At 53.3% G+C, this 18,086-nt stretch overlaps 1 protein-coding gene across 1 annotated transcript; it reads right to left on the bottom strand.

Annotated features, from left to right (window-relative positions):
* Window positions 1-371: 371 nt before the first annotated feature.
* Window positions 372-5,266, bottom strand: LOC308531795 (phosphoinositide 3-kinase regulatory subunit 6-like; the record flags this gene model as incomplete). Its single annotated transcript, XM_081108909.1, has 4 exons — window positions 372-479; window positions 1,596-1,687; window positions 2,302-2,385; window positions 5,197-5,266. The coding sequence occupies 4 exons, from the start codon at window positions 5,264-5,266 to the stop codon at window positions 372-374; spliced, it is 354 nt and encodes a 117-aa protein (XP_080965035.1).
* Between the last annotated feature and the right edge of the window lie 12,820 nt (window positions 5,267-18,086).

The raw sequence follows: 18,086 nt of genomic DNA, 5'->3' as shown, positions 1-18,086 counted from the left end.
TCGCAGACTGCTAGGGAGAGGGCACGGCCAGTGGAAGGAAGCCGATCCGGCCCTGGCTGGTTTGGCTCAGTGGCCAGAGCTTAGGCCTGTGGACTGAAGGGTCCCAGGTTTGATTCCCCATCAAGGGCATATGCCTGGGTTGTGGCTGGATCCCCAATAGGGGGTGTGCAGGAGGCAGCCGATCAATGATTCTCTCTCATCATTGATGTTTCTCTTTCCCTCTCCCTTCCTCACTGAAATCAATAAAAATATATTTAAAAAAAAAAGAAAAAGAGAAAGAAAGAAAAGAAGCCAGATTCAGGCGGGCAACCCAAGAGTTCTTCCCGGATCGCCCAGTCAGGGGGAGAGGACGTGTCCAGCCCCGCCCCGCGTCATGGGTCCCCCCTCCCCCGACCCTCAGAGCCGCTCACCTTGGTGAGCACGTACATTAGCGTGTGCAGCAAAGGGATGATGACGCGCCGGGTGTCCTCGCGTTCTGCCTGCAAAACACGCATTGGGCTGGGGCTGAGGGGCTCACGCCCTCGCAGGAGGCTGTGGAAGGGGTTGGGGATGGGCAGGGACGTGGTGGAAAAGGGCCCCGGTCTGCCCTGTGGAGGCGGGTGGGGAGAGCACAGGGTGGCGGTCCCAGTGTGAGGGGGCTGGCGAGGGGGGGGGGGAGTGGGGTGGGGGCAACTTCGTGGGGAGGGGCGGCGGCGACCCAGGGCAGGGGCTGGGAGCAAGGCGACAAGAAAGTCCCCAACTGGGAGGCCCCTTGAGTGCAGCCCTGGTGGTGTGTGCGGGGAGCTGGGATCATGTGCGGGGAGCTGGGGGGTGTGGGGAACTGGGAGCGGTGTGCGGGGAGCTGGGAGTATGTGCGGGGAGCTGGGGGGTGCGGGGAGCTGGGAGTGTGTGAGGGGAGCTGGGAGTATGTGCGGGGAGCTGGGGGGTGTGTGCGGGGAGCTGGGAGCGGTGTGTGGGGAGCTGGGGGGTGCGGGGAGCTGGGAGGGGTGTGCGGGGAACTGGGGGGGTGCGGGGAGCTGGGAGCGGTGTGTGGGGATCTGGGGGGTGTGGGGAACTGGGAGCGGTGTGCGGGGATCTGGGGGGTGTGGGGAACTGGGAGCGGTGTGCGGGGAGCTGGGGGGTGTGGGGAACTGGGAGTATGTGCGGGGAGCTGGGAGGGGTGTGCGGGGAACTGGGGGGGGGGTGCGGGGAGCTGGGAGTGTGTGCGGGGAGCTGGGGGGTGTGGGGAACTGGGAGTGTGTGCGGGGAGCTGGGGGGTGTGGGGATCTGGGAGAGGTGTGGGGAACTGGGAGCGGTGTGCGGGGAGCTGGGAGCGGTGCGGTAACTGTGGGCATCCTAGTAGCTGTGCATGTATGTTGATGGTGCTTTCTCTCTGCCAAGTGGCGTGATTGTCCGTTGGTGCTCGCGCTATGGTTTCGTTTAGAAATTCGCCAACTCGTGTGAAACAGTGGGCGTCGCTGAAAGACAGTGCTGCTCATAGGAACGCACAGGAGGGAGGCCCGTGGTGGGAACAGCGGTTCACCAGAGACCAGTCCGGCGCAGCGCGGAGGGGCCTCTCCTCCTCTCACCCCTTTGGCCCCCGGGCTGGGACCCACCTTTTCCAGTTCTCGGAGCAGAATGCGGACCAGCACCGGGCTCTTTCCAGGATCCCGCTCCACCTTCTTGTGCAGGGACCACCTCCACATGCCTGGGCCGGGAAAGGGGCCGCCCAGCCCCGCGGGGGCAGCTCTCAGAGGAGACGCCTCTGAGCAGGACCCCACGTCCCCGGAGCCCCAGACCACGCCTTTGCGCAGCCACGGGCTGACCCTGGGCGGGGCACTGGCTCCAGGTACACGTGGGTGGGCTTCTCCCACGTGGGGAGTCCTCACCTGCTGCCCCTGGTGGGCAGAGAATGCCCAGTGCAGAAGGGGGAGGGGGTCGGGGGGTGGGGGGCAGGGGGAGGTGGGACACAGGGAGAGGGGCGTGTGCACGTGGCTGAGGGAGCAGCATCCTTTACAGCTCAGGCCTCCACCACGGTTCTACGTGGGCCTGGAGGGCCCGGGGGTTTCATGGGAAGGGGAGTTGGGGCGGGTGGTTAGGGAAGAGGCTGCAGGCCCCGGCGGCCCTCTGCCACAGCCCCTGGCAGGGTGAGGGTGAGCAGGGGGCTGGGAAGGCTTCTGGGTTCTTCAGGCCCCGGGGATCCCCAGCAGGATGAGGGTTCTGCTGGAAGCCCCTCCCTGTGAGCCGCATACTTTGTTGAGAAGGTGTGGACAGGGTGGGGGTAGGGGGTGGGGGGAGATGGGGGGACCCGCCGGCTCCTACCTCGGTTGCTCCGCAGGGCGGGGGCCTGGGCGCTGAGCTCCCGGAGCACAGCCTGCACGCTCCGCTGCAGGTCCAGCTCCACATCTGGGGGCGGAGAGGGGGCAGCTTAGAGGCCAGGAGCTTTGGAGCTCAGCCCCTGGTCCTACCCTCGCCCCACACCCACTCTCCTATGAGAATATCTGTAGCCCCTTCTCTGAGCCTCAGGAGGTGCCTGAAAGTATCCACTAGAGCTGGCAGGCAGCATCCGGCCCGGGCAGGGATACAGCCTCACACAGCGTGTCTGTGATTCCTGTAAAACCAGCATTTCCAAGCGTGTGGCATGTGTCCCACCGGTGGCACACAAGACTTGTAAGATGGTACACAAATGAGCCTAACATCTGATAACGATGCACTCATTTTAATGCGTAGTGGAAAAATAGAAAACCAGTTCCTCAACAAATGCATGGAGCCAAAATGAAAGCCAGTTTAAAGAAACATATCGGGTAATACCAGGAAGAGGCAAAGACTCTCTCCCTGACCAAACGTCACCCGGGCTCTTCTGAGCCATCTTCTCCACTGGGCCTGGCCCTGGCCCCTGGCCTGCCCTTGGCCTGCCTCACAGTGTCAGCACGAATCCTGCCGTCAGTGTATACAGAATCCCCCACTTGATATCTGATCAAGTTCGCCATCCCCATGTCTGGTGTGTAAGTCCTTGACCTGCCTCTCGCGAGAATCCTGTCAGGTCAGTTGAATAAGAATCCCCCCAGCCCTGAGGTCTCTTCTTAGTAATGTTCCGTCCCCTGGCCGCCCCTTGTGCGTGGGCTGTAAATGCCCAGCTAGCGCTGCCTTATTCAGAGTTGAGCTGATGTCTCTCTCCTATTTGCAGTGGTCTTGCATAAAGTGTTCCTTAGCGCTTTAACAAGTGTCAGAATAGTTTTTTCTTTCATAGTGGTACGTTGACATGGCAAAACCATGAAGGCAGCACAAAAATAAGTAACTGACGTTTGGGAAGCGTGGTAGCTGTGAGCATGCGCTTTGCGGGTCCAGCTATGAGACGTTCCCCTGACCAGGGCGGGGAGCTCTGTGTGGCTGGGCTGGGAACGCCGTGGCTTTGTGCCGAGGCCGTGCCACCCGGCCCACGCTGAGGGCAGCAGGGATGCCAAGGCGGGCTGGTCCTGGAGATGCAAGCCTTCTCTGGCGGCTGACTTTGGCTCAGGGATTCCCCAGCCGCTCTGCGGAGCCTTCCTCCATGACCTGTCCGTCTGAGACATTCCCCCACCCACCCCTCCATCCTTTCTCCTGCATCCAGTGTCAGATTTGCATCATCCCTGACACCTTGCTCCTCAGCCGTGCCCAGCTCCCTCTCCATGTTCTGCCCACAGGTGTTTCCCCGCATAAACCCTTGCGTAGCTACTCCTGTCTTGGTATCTGCTTCTTGGAGGATCCGACTAGCACAGGAAGGGTGGGGGATGCTCCCTGCATAAATCCCCCTTTATGATGAACGCCAGCCGAGAGTTTGTCTTTGCAGGCAAGGTGCTTTCTCTGGCTGTCAGGCAATACAAGCCACATGCCTCAGGGGTTCCCCTTTCTCCTCAGCCGCCAGGAAGCGTACAGCCAACCTGCGGCCCAGCCTCAAACATCAGCTCATCTCCAGCGATGGGGACTCTGCTCTGTTCCTCTTTGGTGTTTCTGCTTTATGTCCTGCTTTACACGTCCAGGCGCTGCCTCGGCTGCCTCGGAAGCACATGGGATGGAGATGGCAAGCTTTAAAAATCAGCAGGCGGCCGTCCAGGCATCAAAGTGTGTTTAGGCCAAGGCACCCCCTGCCCTGGGCTCACAGACTGGCTCCCCCGGGCCTGGCTCTGGCACGGGCTTGTGCGAAGTCTGCCGGGGCCACTGGCCACTCTGAAACCTCTCACGTGCCCCCCAGATCACGCCAAGGCCCAATTCTAAGCCTGCTTCAGGCTGAGGGCGGGCAGCGAGCTGTTCCAGCCCATGTTTGCCCGCCCGGCCACTGGCCAGGAAGTAATTTAGCCTGGTGCGAGGCTGGCCACAGCTGCCCTTTCACCTACCTTTCTCCACCTTGCATGAAGATTGGTTGCAGGGTGAGTTATTAAAAAATAATCGATGTTCAGTCTCCTCCCCTCCCTCCCTTCTTCCCTCCTTTCCTTCCTTCCTTCCTTCCTTCCTTCCTTCCTTCCTTCCTTCCTTCCTCCCCCTCCCCCACCACCCCCCTGCACACACAGACTTACAGCTGATCAGTGACCTCCTCTTGGCTCCCTCACTAGAGGGTAGAGAAGCCTTCATCTTCGGAGCTTTAGTTTCCCCTGCTTTGCAAAGGGAGTTAGGTTTTCATTTTCAGAGAAAAATAGAGAAGTTGCCAGTAGCCCCGGGAGACAGTCCCAAACAAACTTTGTTTTCAAAAGTCTGGGCGGCCGGAACACACTCAGGCTTCGGTCCACATCTGGCTGCAGACGTGTTTTGTTTGGGCTGTAGAGTCTCAAAAAAATGGAATGAGCCGCCAACATGTGCAAATCGGGGACTTTGTGTTACAGTCGGGGGCTCGGGCATCTCTTGCACATCTGCTGGCTCCGGCAGGTATTCCTTTCACATGCGACCATCCACGGGCTGGGCAGCTGCCCGGTGAGGTGAGGCACAGGTTCTTGCTCTTCCCAGTTCCCACTCTCCTCCTTTCACTCATCTACATCCTCCCCGAGCCCAGGAGTTTGAGACCCTGGCCATGTGGCTGAGACAATCAATCAGATTGACTTCAAGGCGTGGGAGGAAGCCTGCAGCCTTTAAAGAGGAAAGTGGCAACCCAAGAGTGTGTGGTTGGATTCCCCAAGGGTTACAGGGCCCAGGGGTTATGGGACCCAGGGCATGAGGGAGGCCTGGGCTCCCTGGGACATAGCTCACTGGTGGCGGCAAGGATCTCTGATGAGGGCAGCGAGGCACTAAACTCTGTGCCCTTGAATGCCATTGCCATGTTCTCCTGTGCCACCTTTGCCAGAGCACAGGAATGTCCCCAAGGGAACCCCCTATCTCCTGATGGACCATGGTAGCCTGGCCAAGGAGCCTGCACCCCCGTGGAACAGAGACCACATACTTTCCCACCAACCAGGCTCTCAGACCAAGGCAGGTGTTACTATAGCTAAAGAGGCAACAGGGAGAGACGGAGAAGCAAGGCTGAGAGGGTCCTGACCATGGTAGGATCCCCATAGTTCAAGGTCTGGTTCTCAATCTGAGACCATTCAAAGCTGTCCTAGGACTTGGCCATGCCAGCTCTCCATTGCCCTTTGATCCCAGACGAGTCAAGTCTCTTGTCTCTTGCCACACCCTTCCTAGGGTTGTTTGCTTTCTCCTAGTCCCCAACCTGGGTGCACAGTAGAATCACCTGGAAAGCTTTCAAAGAAAACACCCATGCATAGCCCACCCCAATCCAAATCACTTCTCTGAGGGTGGGGCCTACTGATGAACTTTTATTTTATTTTTTAAATATATTTTTATTGATTTCAGAGAGAAGAAGGGAGAGGAAGAGAGAGACAAAAATATCCATGATAAGAGGGAATCATTGACTGGCTGCCTCCTGCATGCCCCATATTAGGGATTGAGCCTGCAACCCAGGCATGTGCCCTTGACTGGAATCGAACCTGGGACCCTTCGGTCAACAGACCGACACTCTGTCCACTGAGTCAAACCGGCTAGGGCTCAGCTGGATCTTCTGACTGGGAGCCACTCCCTGGTGGTGAGTGGGGTTGGCCAGTGTGCATGTCTTAGGAATGATAACAGCCTGGTCACTGTGCTTGCCCTGCCAAAGTGTCCCCTCACCTTCCCCAGGACAGGCCTCCTCCAGGGCCCTGGAGTCCGCGCCTGGAGGCCTGCGGAGTGCTCTGACTTGCTGGGGGACCACTGGCCAACACACACCTTAGGGGAGGGCTCATCTCTCCTTGCTCTCACAGGTTCATAGAAGGAAAAGAATACAGCCAGATCTGGGTTCCAATCCTGACTCTGCCACTTTACTAGCTCTGTGACCTTGAGCAAATTACCTAACCTCTCTGAGCCTTGGTTTCCTTTTCAGTAAAATAAGGAAAATCACACTGATATTCCTACCTCACAGAAGTACCTGACGTTTGCATGAGGCCATCCATAGTGAAATCGCTAAGAGCAGGATGCTGGAGCCGGGTCACTGGGTCAATCCGATTTAACCACACGGCATCTGTGTGACTGTGGGAACAATGCCCGTCCTCCCTGTGCCTCGCTTTCCCTGTCTGTCAAATGGGAGTAAGAATAATATCTACCTTTCTAATGACTAAATGAGTTCATATTTGTCGTGCTTTCACTAGTACTTGATATAGTGTAAGCTCTATAAAGGGTTTTGTTCAATAAATGCAAGGCTTTGGCAATAAATCTCTCTTGCCTATTACTGTCCTTCCCAGTGTCCAGCTCAGTGACCTATACACAGCTGAGGCCAATAACAGTGTGTGGATGTCAGATGTGGATGTTCTCACATTCGGGTGCCTGGGTTGGCTCTCGCAGCCAGCTGGGGGGAGGTCCTGCCAGCCCAGGGCAGCCTCACCTGCAAGAGGGTCCTTCCCATGATGCACCAGGCACACTAGACCCCTCTCCCCGACCATACTGACCTGAGCTCTCCATGGGAGCGCGTGTGTGAGGAGGATGTGGTTGTCTCGGGCAGCAGAATGGAAAGTAAAGTGGTTTGGTTTTTTTCTGCACAGAGATGGTTCTGCAAAATAAGAGGCAGTGAGTGTAAGGGGTAGGAAGGTGCAGAAAGTGCACTTGGGGGGTGGAGGGGCTGCCAGGGACCCGGGCTTCCAGCACACGGCAGGGAAGCCTAGGTTTATGTAAGAAACACGTCTATGGTGCGTGCCATGTGGCAGGCGCTCCTCTAAGCACTTAAATAATGGTCAGCTCTTCAATGTTAATATTAACCTCATGTTGTAGATGCTATTTTCTCCCAAAGTACAGGTGGGAAAATTGAAGCACAGAGAGCTCAAACAGCTCTTCAAGGTCAAACAGCCAGTAAGTAACAGGATGAGCACTGGAGTTGGAGCGTCTGGCTTCAGAGCCCACGCCCGCCCTCATGAGCCCAGGCTGCTCCACTGGAGGGCAGGGACTCCCACAGAGAGAGAAGACAAAGAGACAATATTAGGAATGACAAATATGCATATATATTTGTGTCTTTTAAAATATATTTTTATTGACTTCAGAGAGAAAGGGAGAGGGAGAAAGGAACATCAGTGATAAGAGAGAATCATTGATCAGCTGCCTCCTGCACGCCCTACACTGGGGATTGAGTCTGCAACCTGGGCATGTGCCTTGACCGAGAATTGAACCATGACCTCCTGGTTTATAGGTCGACGCTCAACCACTGAACCATGCCGGCCGCACTAGACATATATATTTGTAGCAAAAAAAAAGAAAAAAAAAAGAAAAGAAAATCTGAATCCTCTACATCATACATAGTTTTCTAGGAAAATAAAAATGACTCAAAAGTCTCTAGGAGAGCTGGTAAATCTGCTTATATGAGTAACCACTGAGGAAACAGAGAAAGGTGTCAAGGAACCAGCTCCTAAAATTTGGTGTCTGGCTCAGAGGGTTCCTGTGATAAATTCTCTCAAAGCTGCAAAGTAAAGTCATTTTCTACGTTATTTAAGCTGTCCCCAAAGGCAGCGAAAGAAAGGTTCTCTGAGAAAAAGCCAGCTTATCCTGGACACCAAAATCTCATAAAGATAGTTCTAAAAATAGATGAAGCCCTTCACACCCAGTGGGACAGCTATTTCAAAAAGAAAAGCAATGGGAAGCAACAAGTGTCGGCGAGGACGTGGGGGGATCAGAGCCCTGGGGCACTGGTGGCTGGAATTTAGAATGTGCAGCTGCTGTGGACAGCGGTCTGCAGCTCCTCAAAGAGTTGAACAGAGTCACCATATGACCCAGCCATTCCACTCCTGGGTAAATCCCCAAAAGAATGGAAAATGGGGACTCCGACCGGAACCTGCACACCAGTGTTCACAGCAGCATCATTCAAAGGGGCCCGAAGATGGGAACACTACAAATGCCCTTCAACAGATGAATGAATAAACAAAATGAGTGTATACATACACACAGTGAAAAACTATTCAGCCTTTAAAAAGAATGAAACTATGATAACATGCTACTATTTAAGTCAACCTCGAAGACATCATGCCAATTGAAATAAGGCAAAATGACAAATATTATGTGATTGCACTTTCATGAGGCACCCAGAAAAGGTGAATTTATAGAGACAGAAAGTGTAACGGGGGTGTCTAGGGGCTTGGGGGAGGGAGGAATGGGGAGCTAGTGTGAAATGAGTTTCTTTTGGGGATGATGAACAAGTTCTAGAAATGGGTAGTGGTGTGGATTACGCAACATCGGGTTTGTACTTAATGCCACCGAACTGTACGCTTTAGAATGGTTCAAATGGTAAATTTTATGGTCTGTATGTTTTACCACAGTGAAAAGTAGATTAGGCTCACTTATAAATACACTAGAGGACCGTTGCACCAAGAGATTCGTGCAATAGGCCTTCCTTCCCCTGGCTGCCAGCACCAGTTTTCCTCTGGCACCCGGGACCCAGGCCTTCGCTCCGGCTGCAGTGGAGAAGCCAAGCCTCTTCAGTCTTTGCTCCGTGCCTGCATATGCAAATCAACCGCCATCTTTGTTGGGTTAATTTGCATACTCATCCCGATTGGCTGGTGGGCATAGCAGAGTGACACCAATTTCTATGTTTCTCTTTTATTAGTGTAGATATGTACACACTCTAACTAAATATCAACTAATTGAATTTAATGTATTAACATGACAATGGACTCGTAATAACTTTAGCCTGTTGATATAACCATAGGGGTGAATACTAAAATGTGATATAACTTTGGCGAAGATTGGAAAAGACAGTCACAACAACTGCTGGTGAAGACACCCAGCTGGTGAGAAGGAAATTGGTATCGCTTTTCTGGGGGTAGGTGGGCAATGAGTATCAAATTTCAAAATGCGCTTACTTTTTGTCCAAGAAATTCCATTTTTAAAAATGTATACTAAGGAACTTATCGGACAAGGGAATCAGGAGCGTGTGCAGCAATGGGCATGAAAACATTGTTTATGGTGAGTGAGAACCAGAAGAAACTTAAAGGCCCAACTAGAGGATATCGATTAAGCAAATTAGAGTAACCTGTGCCCTGGAATACTACGTGGGCATAAAACTGAGTATGTACGTCTATATTTATTGCATTGAAAAGATTTGTAAGTGTTCATTTTAAATAGCCGGTAATGAAACAATGGACACATTTCGAACACATCAGCTTTTGAAAGTATATTTCTAAATCTGCACATATGCATTTAAAAAGTCAGGAAAAGCTCAACATCAAAATGTGACGTCGGAGGTTCTAGATCTGGTGAAGATGGAGCAAGAATACTCCGCCGTGGTGCCCCCACTGAGTGAGCCGAAAGCTCTGGACACTGTGTGAACAGCACCCTGAGGACTCTGCAAGGCAAACGCGGCAAGCAGCAGGGGATGGAGCCGGTCCTGGGAGGGAGAACAGCCCGGCAGTGAGCTCTCTGCTCTCCCCTCCCGTTACACCTTGGCCTGGACGCAAAAGCAGCCTGAACCTCAGAGGTGCACGCCGAGGGCAGACGGAAAGATCTAGAAGAAAAGCTTTCTCTTTCTGGCCTGACAAATAGAAAAGGGTCCCCTAAGGATTGGAGAAATGGGGGGATTCCTTCTTTCTTTTTGCCTTTCCTCCTGCTATCGCCCCCAGGAGTCCTGCCCAGCAGCAGCCGCAGCAGTGATGGCTGTGGAGGCCACGCAGGTCCCTACGTTATGGACTAGAGCAGTGGTCGGCAAACGCATTAGTCAACAGAGCGAAATATCAACAGTACAACGATTGAAATTTCTTTTGAGAGCCAATTTTTTTAAACTTAAACTATATAGGTAGGTACATTGTTATTAACTTAATTAGGGTCCTCCTAAGGCTTAGGAAGAGCCACACTCAAGGGGCCAAAGAGCCGCATGTGGCTCGCGAGCCGCAGTTTGCTGACCACAAGACTAGAAGAACCATGTCCCAAGAGCCCTGGGAGAATCCTTATTGCTTTTCCGCTCTATCGGTGGAACAAAACACAAAGTACATGCCCTTGACCGGAATCGAACCTGGGACCCTTCAGTCCGCAGGCTGACGCTCTATCCACTGAGCCAAACCAGCCAGGGCGGTAAATTTTATTTTAACGCATTTTTACATCTTCTGATTTCTTAATATTAAGCATGTTTGACTTTATTTTTCTTGTGTAGCAGGCGGCACAGAGAAGGGAGAGCTAGCCTACATGTAAGCTGTGAAACAGCAATAACATGGACATCTGTGAGCCACCATCCAACCCAAGAACGCAGCCATCGCTTTGCACTGTGTGTGACAAAATCAGGGTGAAAAGCCGATAAACTATGAAAATAACTGCTCTTCTCTCCCTCCCTGGGCACCCGGGGCTGCTGAGCTGTGAGGCTGACCATGGTCTCCTGGAGCCTAAAGAAGTCCCGCTCCCCGCCCGCACCTGTGGGCCCAGCACTCGCCTCTCTGAGCTGCAGCCTCCGCCTTCGCCTGGGAGCCGGACACCCACCAGCACCAGAGCGAGGGGCAGACTATTTCAGGACAACGTTGTGATCACGGGCTTGGCGTGGAGATCAGGGGCCCACATCCCTACTGAAAAGAGGAACGCGCACTCATGACGTTTCTGTCTCTAAAGATGCGGTGGCACGTTTTCGTGGTAAGAATAGACATCACAACTGAATGAACTACGACAATTCAAACATGAAAATTCGACTGTGAATGAAAGACTGTGGTTGGCCTTGGGGGTTCCCAGTCCAGGGAGAGGAGCTGGGGGAAGGCTGTGTGGTGTGGTCGGAGCCAGCACACGGGGACAGGCAGTGGGGACAGCACAGATCGGGGTCCTGGTCCCAAATCCAGTGGTGGACCCAGTGGCCCGGAAGTCCGTTCCCAGGTCCCCCCACTAGCTGTGTGGTTGTGAAGAAAGATCGTGATAACCTCTGCTCCCCCCTCTCTACCTCCAGGAGTCCAGGCCACCGGCATCTCTTGCTCAGTTAACAGCAGCCTCCCCACTGCGTCTCCCAGCTGCCACTCTCCCCCTGCAATCCAGCCCTGATTAAAGCCCTCCCATGGTTCCCTTAGATCTTACAGTGAACGCCACACTCCTCATCCTGCCTACATCTTGCCTCACCAGCGCACCTCTCCAGCCGCATCCCCTCCCCTCCCCCTCTGGCTCATCAGGGTCTCACCTCATGGCTTATTTATTTATTTATTTTAATATGAAAGCATCTGTGGTTTCTCTTCTTCTTTTTAAAAAAATATATTTTATTGATTTTTTTACAGAGAGGAAGGGAGAAGGATAGAGAGTTAGAAACATCGATGAGAGAGAAACATCAATCAGCTGCCTCCTGCACACTCCCTACTGGGGAGGTGCCTGCAACCAAGGTACATGCCCTTGACCGGAATCAAACCTGGGACCCTTCAGTCCGCAGGCCGACCCTCTATCCACTGAGCCAAACCGGTCAGGGCTCATGGCTTATTTTTAATGTCACTTTTCAGAGAGGACTTTCCGGACCAGCCTATAAAGCAGCCCTCCCAGTCATGCTCTAGCGCACGTTGAAGTTTACTCAGCGTTTCTCAGTAGCGGAAATGTTCCTGTGCTTTAGTGTCTTGGCTGCCCGTTAGAACGCGAGCTCCACAAACATTGGGTCCTGGCGTGTCTTCTTCATGCAGCGTGTCGGGCACCGAGGGCACTGTTGGCGCCCAGTAGACAATAAATACACATTTCAGAGAAACATGTGATGGATGAATGAAGATGAAGTGTCTTGCCGAAGTCACATGGCCAATGCATGAGGACACCCGGGCTAAAGCCCACCCTGGGGTGTGCCATCACGGCCACCTCCCTGGCCTTCCTCCCAGCACCCCCTCAACCTCTCTGGTCTCCCTCTGCCCCAGTAAAATAAAGTGAACACACAGACGAACTTCTGCCTGGATAGAATCAGCTAGTCATGGACGTCAAGCAGCCTCTACGGAAAACGAGTCACACACATACACATTGAAAGAGGAGTGTCCCTTTACTGTGTTAATGTGGGGGTGTCTGGGCTGATTTTTCATTGAAAGTGAAATTCTAAGAAGCTTAAACACTCTCTGTCAGAAAGCCTCCTTAGTCACTCTTCTAGTCATTCTGTCGCTCACTCATGCATTCATCAAACCTTTATCCGGTGTTTACATATATCTGTGCAGCTGCTGGGGATATTTTGTCCAGCCCCCCTGTCCCCTGCAGGGCACCTCTGCCTATTTCCTGTCCTTTGGGGCTGCTGACCACACCAGTGCGGGAGTGCGGGGGAGGACGGGGTGACACCCTCAGGGGACAAGCTTGCAAGGAGACAGGAAATGGCAACAAGCAGAACCCAGGACATTCTCAAAATGCATCTCTCATTCGTCTTCACTCCAGGATGACACGGGTTTCTCTGGGAGTGAAGCTGCCTGTTTAAGCACCCAGACCGCCCGTCTGTGAATCGCAGAGGAGCTGACTGCACGTGCCACGTCCAAACCCGAGGACGATCTCAGAGCTGCTGGCAGGTGAAGGGACCTCCATCCTGCGCTGCGTGGCTCCGACTTTCTGCTTCCCAGCTGCGCCTTGCACCTCACTAGGATGAGGGCTGCTGTCCAGGCCACTGGCCTCTCGGTAATTTACCCAGCCGGCGGGGGGGGGGGGGGGGGGGGCGGGGTTTTGTCACTTATCTGTCTGCTTGGAGGGGGAAGGGGTGCTTCTTTCTGATGTGCACACAGGCCCCGTGCTGGCCGCAGCCCTGCCTGAGCCGCTCTGTTTCCCCTCCAGCAGCCAGCGTGCATGCAGGAGGCTGGGAAGCCAGAGGAGCCCCCGGGCTTGTCTTGTATGAAACAAAGCCTGAGAAACTGCTCTCTGCAAAGAGCATGACACGTCCACCCACAGACTTGGAACACGTATTTGGGCTGCTCAGAGGCCCTGGGGGTGGCTTCCTAGCGCCGGACAGAGCTTTGAGGGTCAGAGGTTGCCGAGGAAATGAGAGAGCATCTAGGGGACGCCATCCTGTGGCAGACATTGTGCAGGGCGGAGAGCACAGAGACCAAGAAATGACAGGGGGTGGGGTTTCTTTTTGGATGATGAAAATGTTCTAAAACTTATGGTAGTGATAATTGCACATACCTGTGAACATACTAAAAACCACTGAATTATACCTTAAAAAAAAAAAAAAGAAAAGAAAAAGAAACGACAGGGCCCTTGCCCTTAGGAGCCCGAGGTCTAACCAGCCTGCGACTTCTTAGTGAGCGCAGTCACACTCCCGGCCGAGACACGCACACTGACAGCTCACAGACCCAGTGTCCACAGCCTGCTGATAACCTACCCGCTTCACAGGTTCACACGGGGAGCCAGAGGCGCGCTCTGCCTGGTGTAGTGTTAAAACTCACCCGTCACATACAAAACCAGGCCTGCGGTAAACATAAAGGCACACGTGGCTGCACAGTGAAAAGCAAGTGTCCTCAGCTCTCCTCTGGACGCTGTGCCCTTCCCCAGAAGGAGCCGTCGCGTTAAAAAGTCCTAGTCGGTGGCCAACATTTAAAAGTATGTGCACAACCGTGGACACAGACAGCAGTGCGGTCGGCTGGGGAAAGGTGGAGGTCCGGGGTGGAGGGGGTTAGTGGAGGGGGAAAGGGACATTTGTAATACTTCCAACAATAAAGATAAATGTAAAAAAGGAAAAAGGAATAAAAACAAAGTCAGCCGGGCTCGGGCAGCCTGTGGTGCCCATGTGCCCATGTGAATCGTCTGACAAGCATCCATGGGGCACTCGCTGCTTCTCCGAGCACCTGCCGCATGGGGTCCTGTGTGTTAGTTGTCCGGTTGCCCCGCTAGAATGTAAGCTCCACGGGGCAGGACTCTGTCACATCCACTGCTGTGTCCCTATTACCCCACAGGGTTTACACCCCCCGGAAGGCCCTCGGTAAATATCGTTGAATGAACGGCTGCCAGGCACTCAGATAGAGATGAGACAGTGTCACTGTCCCCAAGCTGCTCTCAGGCCGGGAGCAGAAGCCAGTCTGGGGGGCATGGCTGGTAGGACACATGGCACAGGAAGCAGACATCATCTTGATGCTCAGAGTACTGGCAGAGGAGCCAGTCATCCCATGGGGAGGGGACGTGGACGCAGACACAGTAGCGAGGACACTGTGCTCTGCCACACTCCCATCACGGGCACCCCTGCCACCTGTGCTTGGGGATCTGTCTCGGGCCCCATCTCAGGCAACCTGGCTGCAACACCAGGCTGCTCCTTTTGTGCCTCTGACCAAGCAAATGGCACCTCAGGGCTCCGCTCATATGTCCTGTGGTTTCCCTGTTCCTCTGGTCACAGCAAGAACGTGGTATCACAAGAAAGAAGCACATGACCTCTGTCTCCAGCACCCGGCACAGGCAGCAGGGCGCGCGGCCCGGGGTGGATCCCAGTGAACTGGGAGCAGTGCCACGGTCACTGCACTGTGGCCTCTCACTCTGCACTGTCCGTGCATCGTTTCATTTGTTCAACAGTTATTGAGCCTCACTGTGTGATGGACACTGTGTTCCAGACACAAGGTTGGAAAACGTGTCTTCAGTTGAAGACCAGATCCATGTATGGATGGATTTATTCATTCATTCATTCAACATTTACTGAGCATCTTCTGTATGGCAGACACTGTGTTAGGTCCTGGGGATATGGCAATACTTTATCATAGACCAAGACACCTGCCCTCCTAAAGGTTGTGCTCCTGTCTAGTGGGTATGTAGTGAGTATGGACGGTATAGACAAAGTCAGTGATTAAACTGCATGTTAGATGATGGCAGTGCTATAAGAATGAGACTGGGAAGGAGAATGAGGGGTTCCAGGGTTGGGGGTGTGGTTTTTAAAAGGGTGATCAGGGAGTTCTCATTGAAGAGGTGGCATCTGAGTAGAAACCTGTAGAAGGAAGAGAGCAAGCTAGGTGACAGCTGCAGGAATCACGCCCCAGGTGAAGGGAGGGAGGAGCCAGCCAGGCGCTAAGGAGGGTGCTGGCAGACAGCTCTCCATGGTTTATGCAGGCCTGTGGGCATTCGTTTCAGGTCAAGAATTCAAGTAAGTTTGTGTCATGAATAGCTTTGGAAAAGAGAGAGTGTGTCTCTCCAGGGCAGAGCGCCATTCAGTATAACAGAGACAGTGTCTCCTTCCAGGGCAAAGATCTGCTGGCAGCTCATTGTGAAACCTGGGCTTCCCGAGCTCAGGTTCCTTGGTTGGGACAGCATTCACTGGCTCCACTCCTTGCTGTCCCCAGGGGCTTGGCGAGCCAGGGGAACCGAAGGACATGACACTCATGCTCTGATTGTGCTGTGAGTAATAAAGTCCTTCGTCTCTGACACTAGAGTCTCGTGTTTTCTGCCAATGTCCTTAACACTGTGGCAAGCGAACTTGTTAGTTGTGGGGAAGCACGGGACTTGGTTGGAAAGTCTATAAGGAGGAATCTCCAAAAGTTCGTGGGGCCTTGAGGGGGGCCTTGCCAAAGGCGGCAACCCCTGCCTTGACTTTTCTAAACAAGTCTGAACCCCCAGGTGTTCTATTGGAATCTTTATGTCTAGTCTCTAGACATGTCCTTGCTTAAAGGACACTGCCGACGCATGTGTCTTCTCAAGGATGCTTACCCTACTGATAATGTCTAATAGTTAATTTTAATTCAAGCTGCTGTTACAATAAAAGCCTGAGGAGCCAGGCGAATGGGGCTGTTTGGTTCCTCAAACCAAGCAGTCCCTTAGCTTTCTCTTTCACAGAAACTAGTGTCAGAGTAATCATTCATCTGTAGCTCAGGGTCTGCTGGTCAGCCCCGGCAGATGGTTTCCCATGTGAGGACCGAGGAACTGAACAAGACTTGAGGAAAACCTCGAAAATGAAGAGGAAGAAAATGAAAGTAACTGCACAGTAAGTCATTGGAGCCCACTGGGGATTTCCAAGTTCGAGGGGATTGTTTCTCAGCTAAGCTTTCATAATGGGACAACAGTTATCCACAGAACAGCAGCAACATATCACAGTGCTGAAGCAGTTAGTAAAAGCAGGTGGTGCCTCTGTTACAGAAGAAGAACTAAAATGCCTCTTACAAACTGTTATAATTTATAATCCTTGGCTCCCTGATGCTGGAATGCTAGACCTTAATCTCTGGGAACAAACGGGCAGGAATTTAAAGAGAAATCAGGCCCAGGGAAAACGAGTGCCCTTATCATCAGTAACTATGTGGTCATGTTATCTCTGTTATGCTTCTTAAGAATGTAAGTATATTTTCCATTGGAAAAATAAACCTATTTCTAAAAGTACAGGGGAAAAAAAGGTTTTTCCTGTATTTGCCTAGGAAGCAAAGGTTTTATATGTATAGAAGCCTGGTGCACGAAATTTGTGCCCTTGGGGGCGGGGGTCCTTCAGCCAGGATTGAGAGAGGGCACAGGCCAGGCCGAGAGACCCCACCGGTGCATAATCGGGGCCAGGAAGGGACACGGGAGGTTGGCCAGCTGGGGGGGGGGGCCCACAGGAGGGCTCCAGGGCATGTCCGGTCCATCTCACTCAGTCCCAATGGGCAGGACCACAGCAGCAAGCTAACCTACCAGTTAGAGCATCTGCCCCGGTGGTCAGTGCACATCATAGTGAGGGGTTGAACTGCCTTAGCATATCATTAGCATACTAGAGGCCCAGTGCATGAAAATTCATGCACTGGAGGCCCCTCAGCCTGATCTGCCCCCTCTCACAGTCCGGAGCCCTCAGGGGCAGGAGGTGACCTGGCGATCAGGGGAAGGTGGTGACCCCATCACACCTCTGCTGCTGCCACTGCCGGCAGCGCAAACCTCAGCCAGCCCTGTTTACCTGCCCTTGGGCCCACCCTGGGCGACTGGGCAGCCACCATCTGAGGCTTGCCTGCACCTCGGGTGGGCCCTGGGCGGCTGGGGGGCTCAGGGGACTGGGGGACTCCTGAGGCAGGTGCAAGGCAAGGCTAGGCCTGCCTGGTGGCTGGCCCGGCCTTGTTGTGTGTGCCTGCCACCCCGGTGGGGCTGAGGGGACTAGGCGCTGCCATCTTTGAGGGCAGGGCAGTCAATTAGCATACTCCCTCCTTATTGGCTGTGGGCACTGCCATCTTTGCAACGGCATGAGGATCAATTAACATATTCCCTCTTTATTAGATAGGATTATGCTTTGATTAGTTGAACAGATGACTGGACAACTGAACACTTAGCATATTAGGCTTTTATTATATAGGACTGGAGGCCCAGTGCACAGATTTGTGCACCGGTGGAGTCCCCTGGCCTGGCCTGTGGGGATTGGGCTGAAACTGGCTCTCCAACATCCCCTGAGGTGTCCCGGATTGTGAGAGAGGACAGGCCAGGCCAAGGGACCCACCAGTGCATGATCAGGGCCTAAGAGGTACCGCGGGAGGGCTCCAGGGTGTGTCTGGCCCATCTTGCCCAGTCCTGATGGGCCAGACCTCAGCAACAAGCTAACCTACCAGTCGGAGCATCTGCTCCCTGGTGGTCAGTCCACATCATAGCGACCAGTCAAATGACCGAATGAACGATTGGACACTTAGCATATTAGGCTTTTACTATATAGGATTATTAAAATGATTATGTTAATCAGGAACTTGATTATTTTAAATGAATAAATTACTTAGCACTATTTAATAATCTATATATATAAAAACCTAAGTGACTGTTACAAC

Source organism: Myotis nattereri (genome assembly GCF_964212035.1).
Source record: "Myotis nattereri genome assembly, chromosome: 16".
Classification (NCBI taxonomy): domain Eukaryota; kingdom Metazoa; phylum Chordata; class Mammalia; order Chiroptera; family Vespertilionidae; genus Myotis; species Myotis nattereri.
This window is presented reverse-complemented; position numbering and strand designations above follow the sequence as displayed.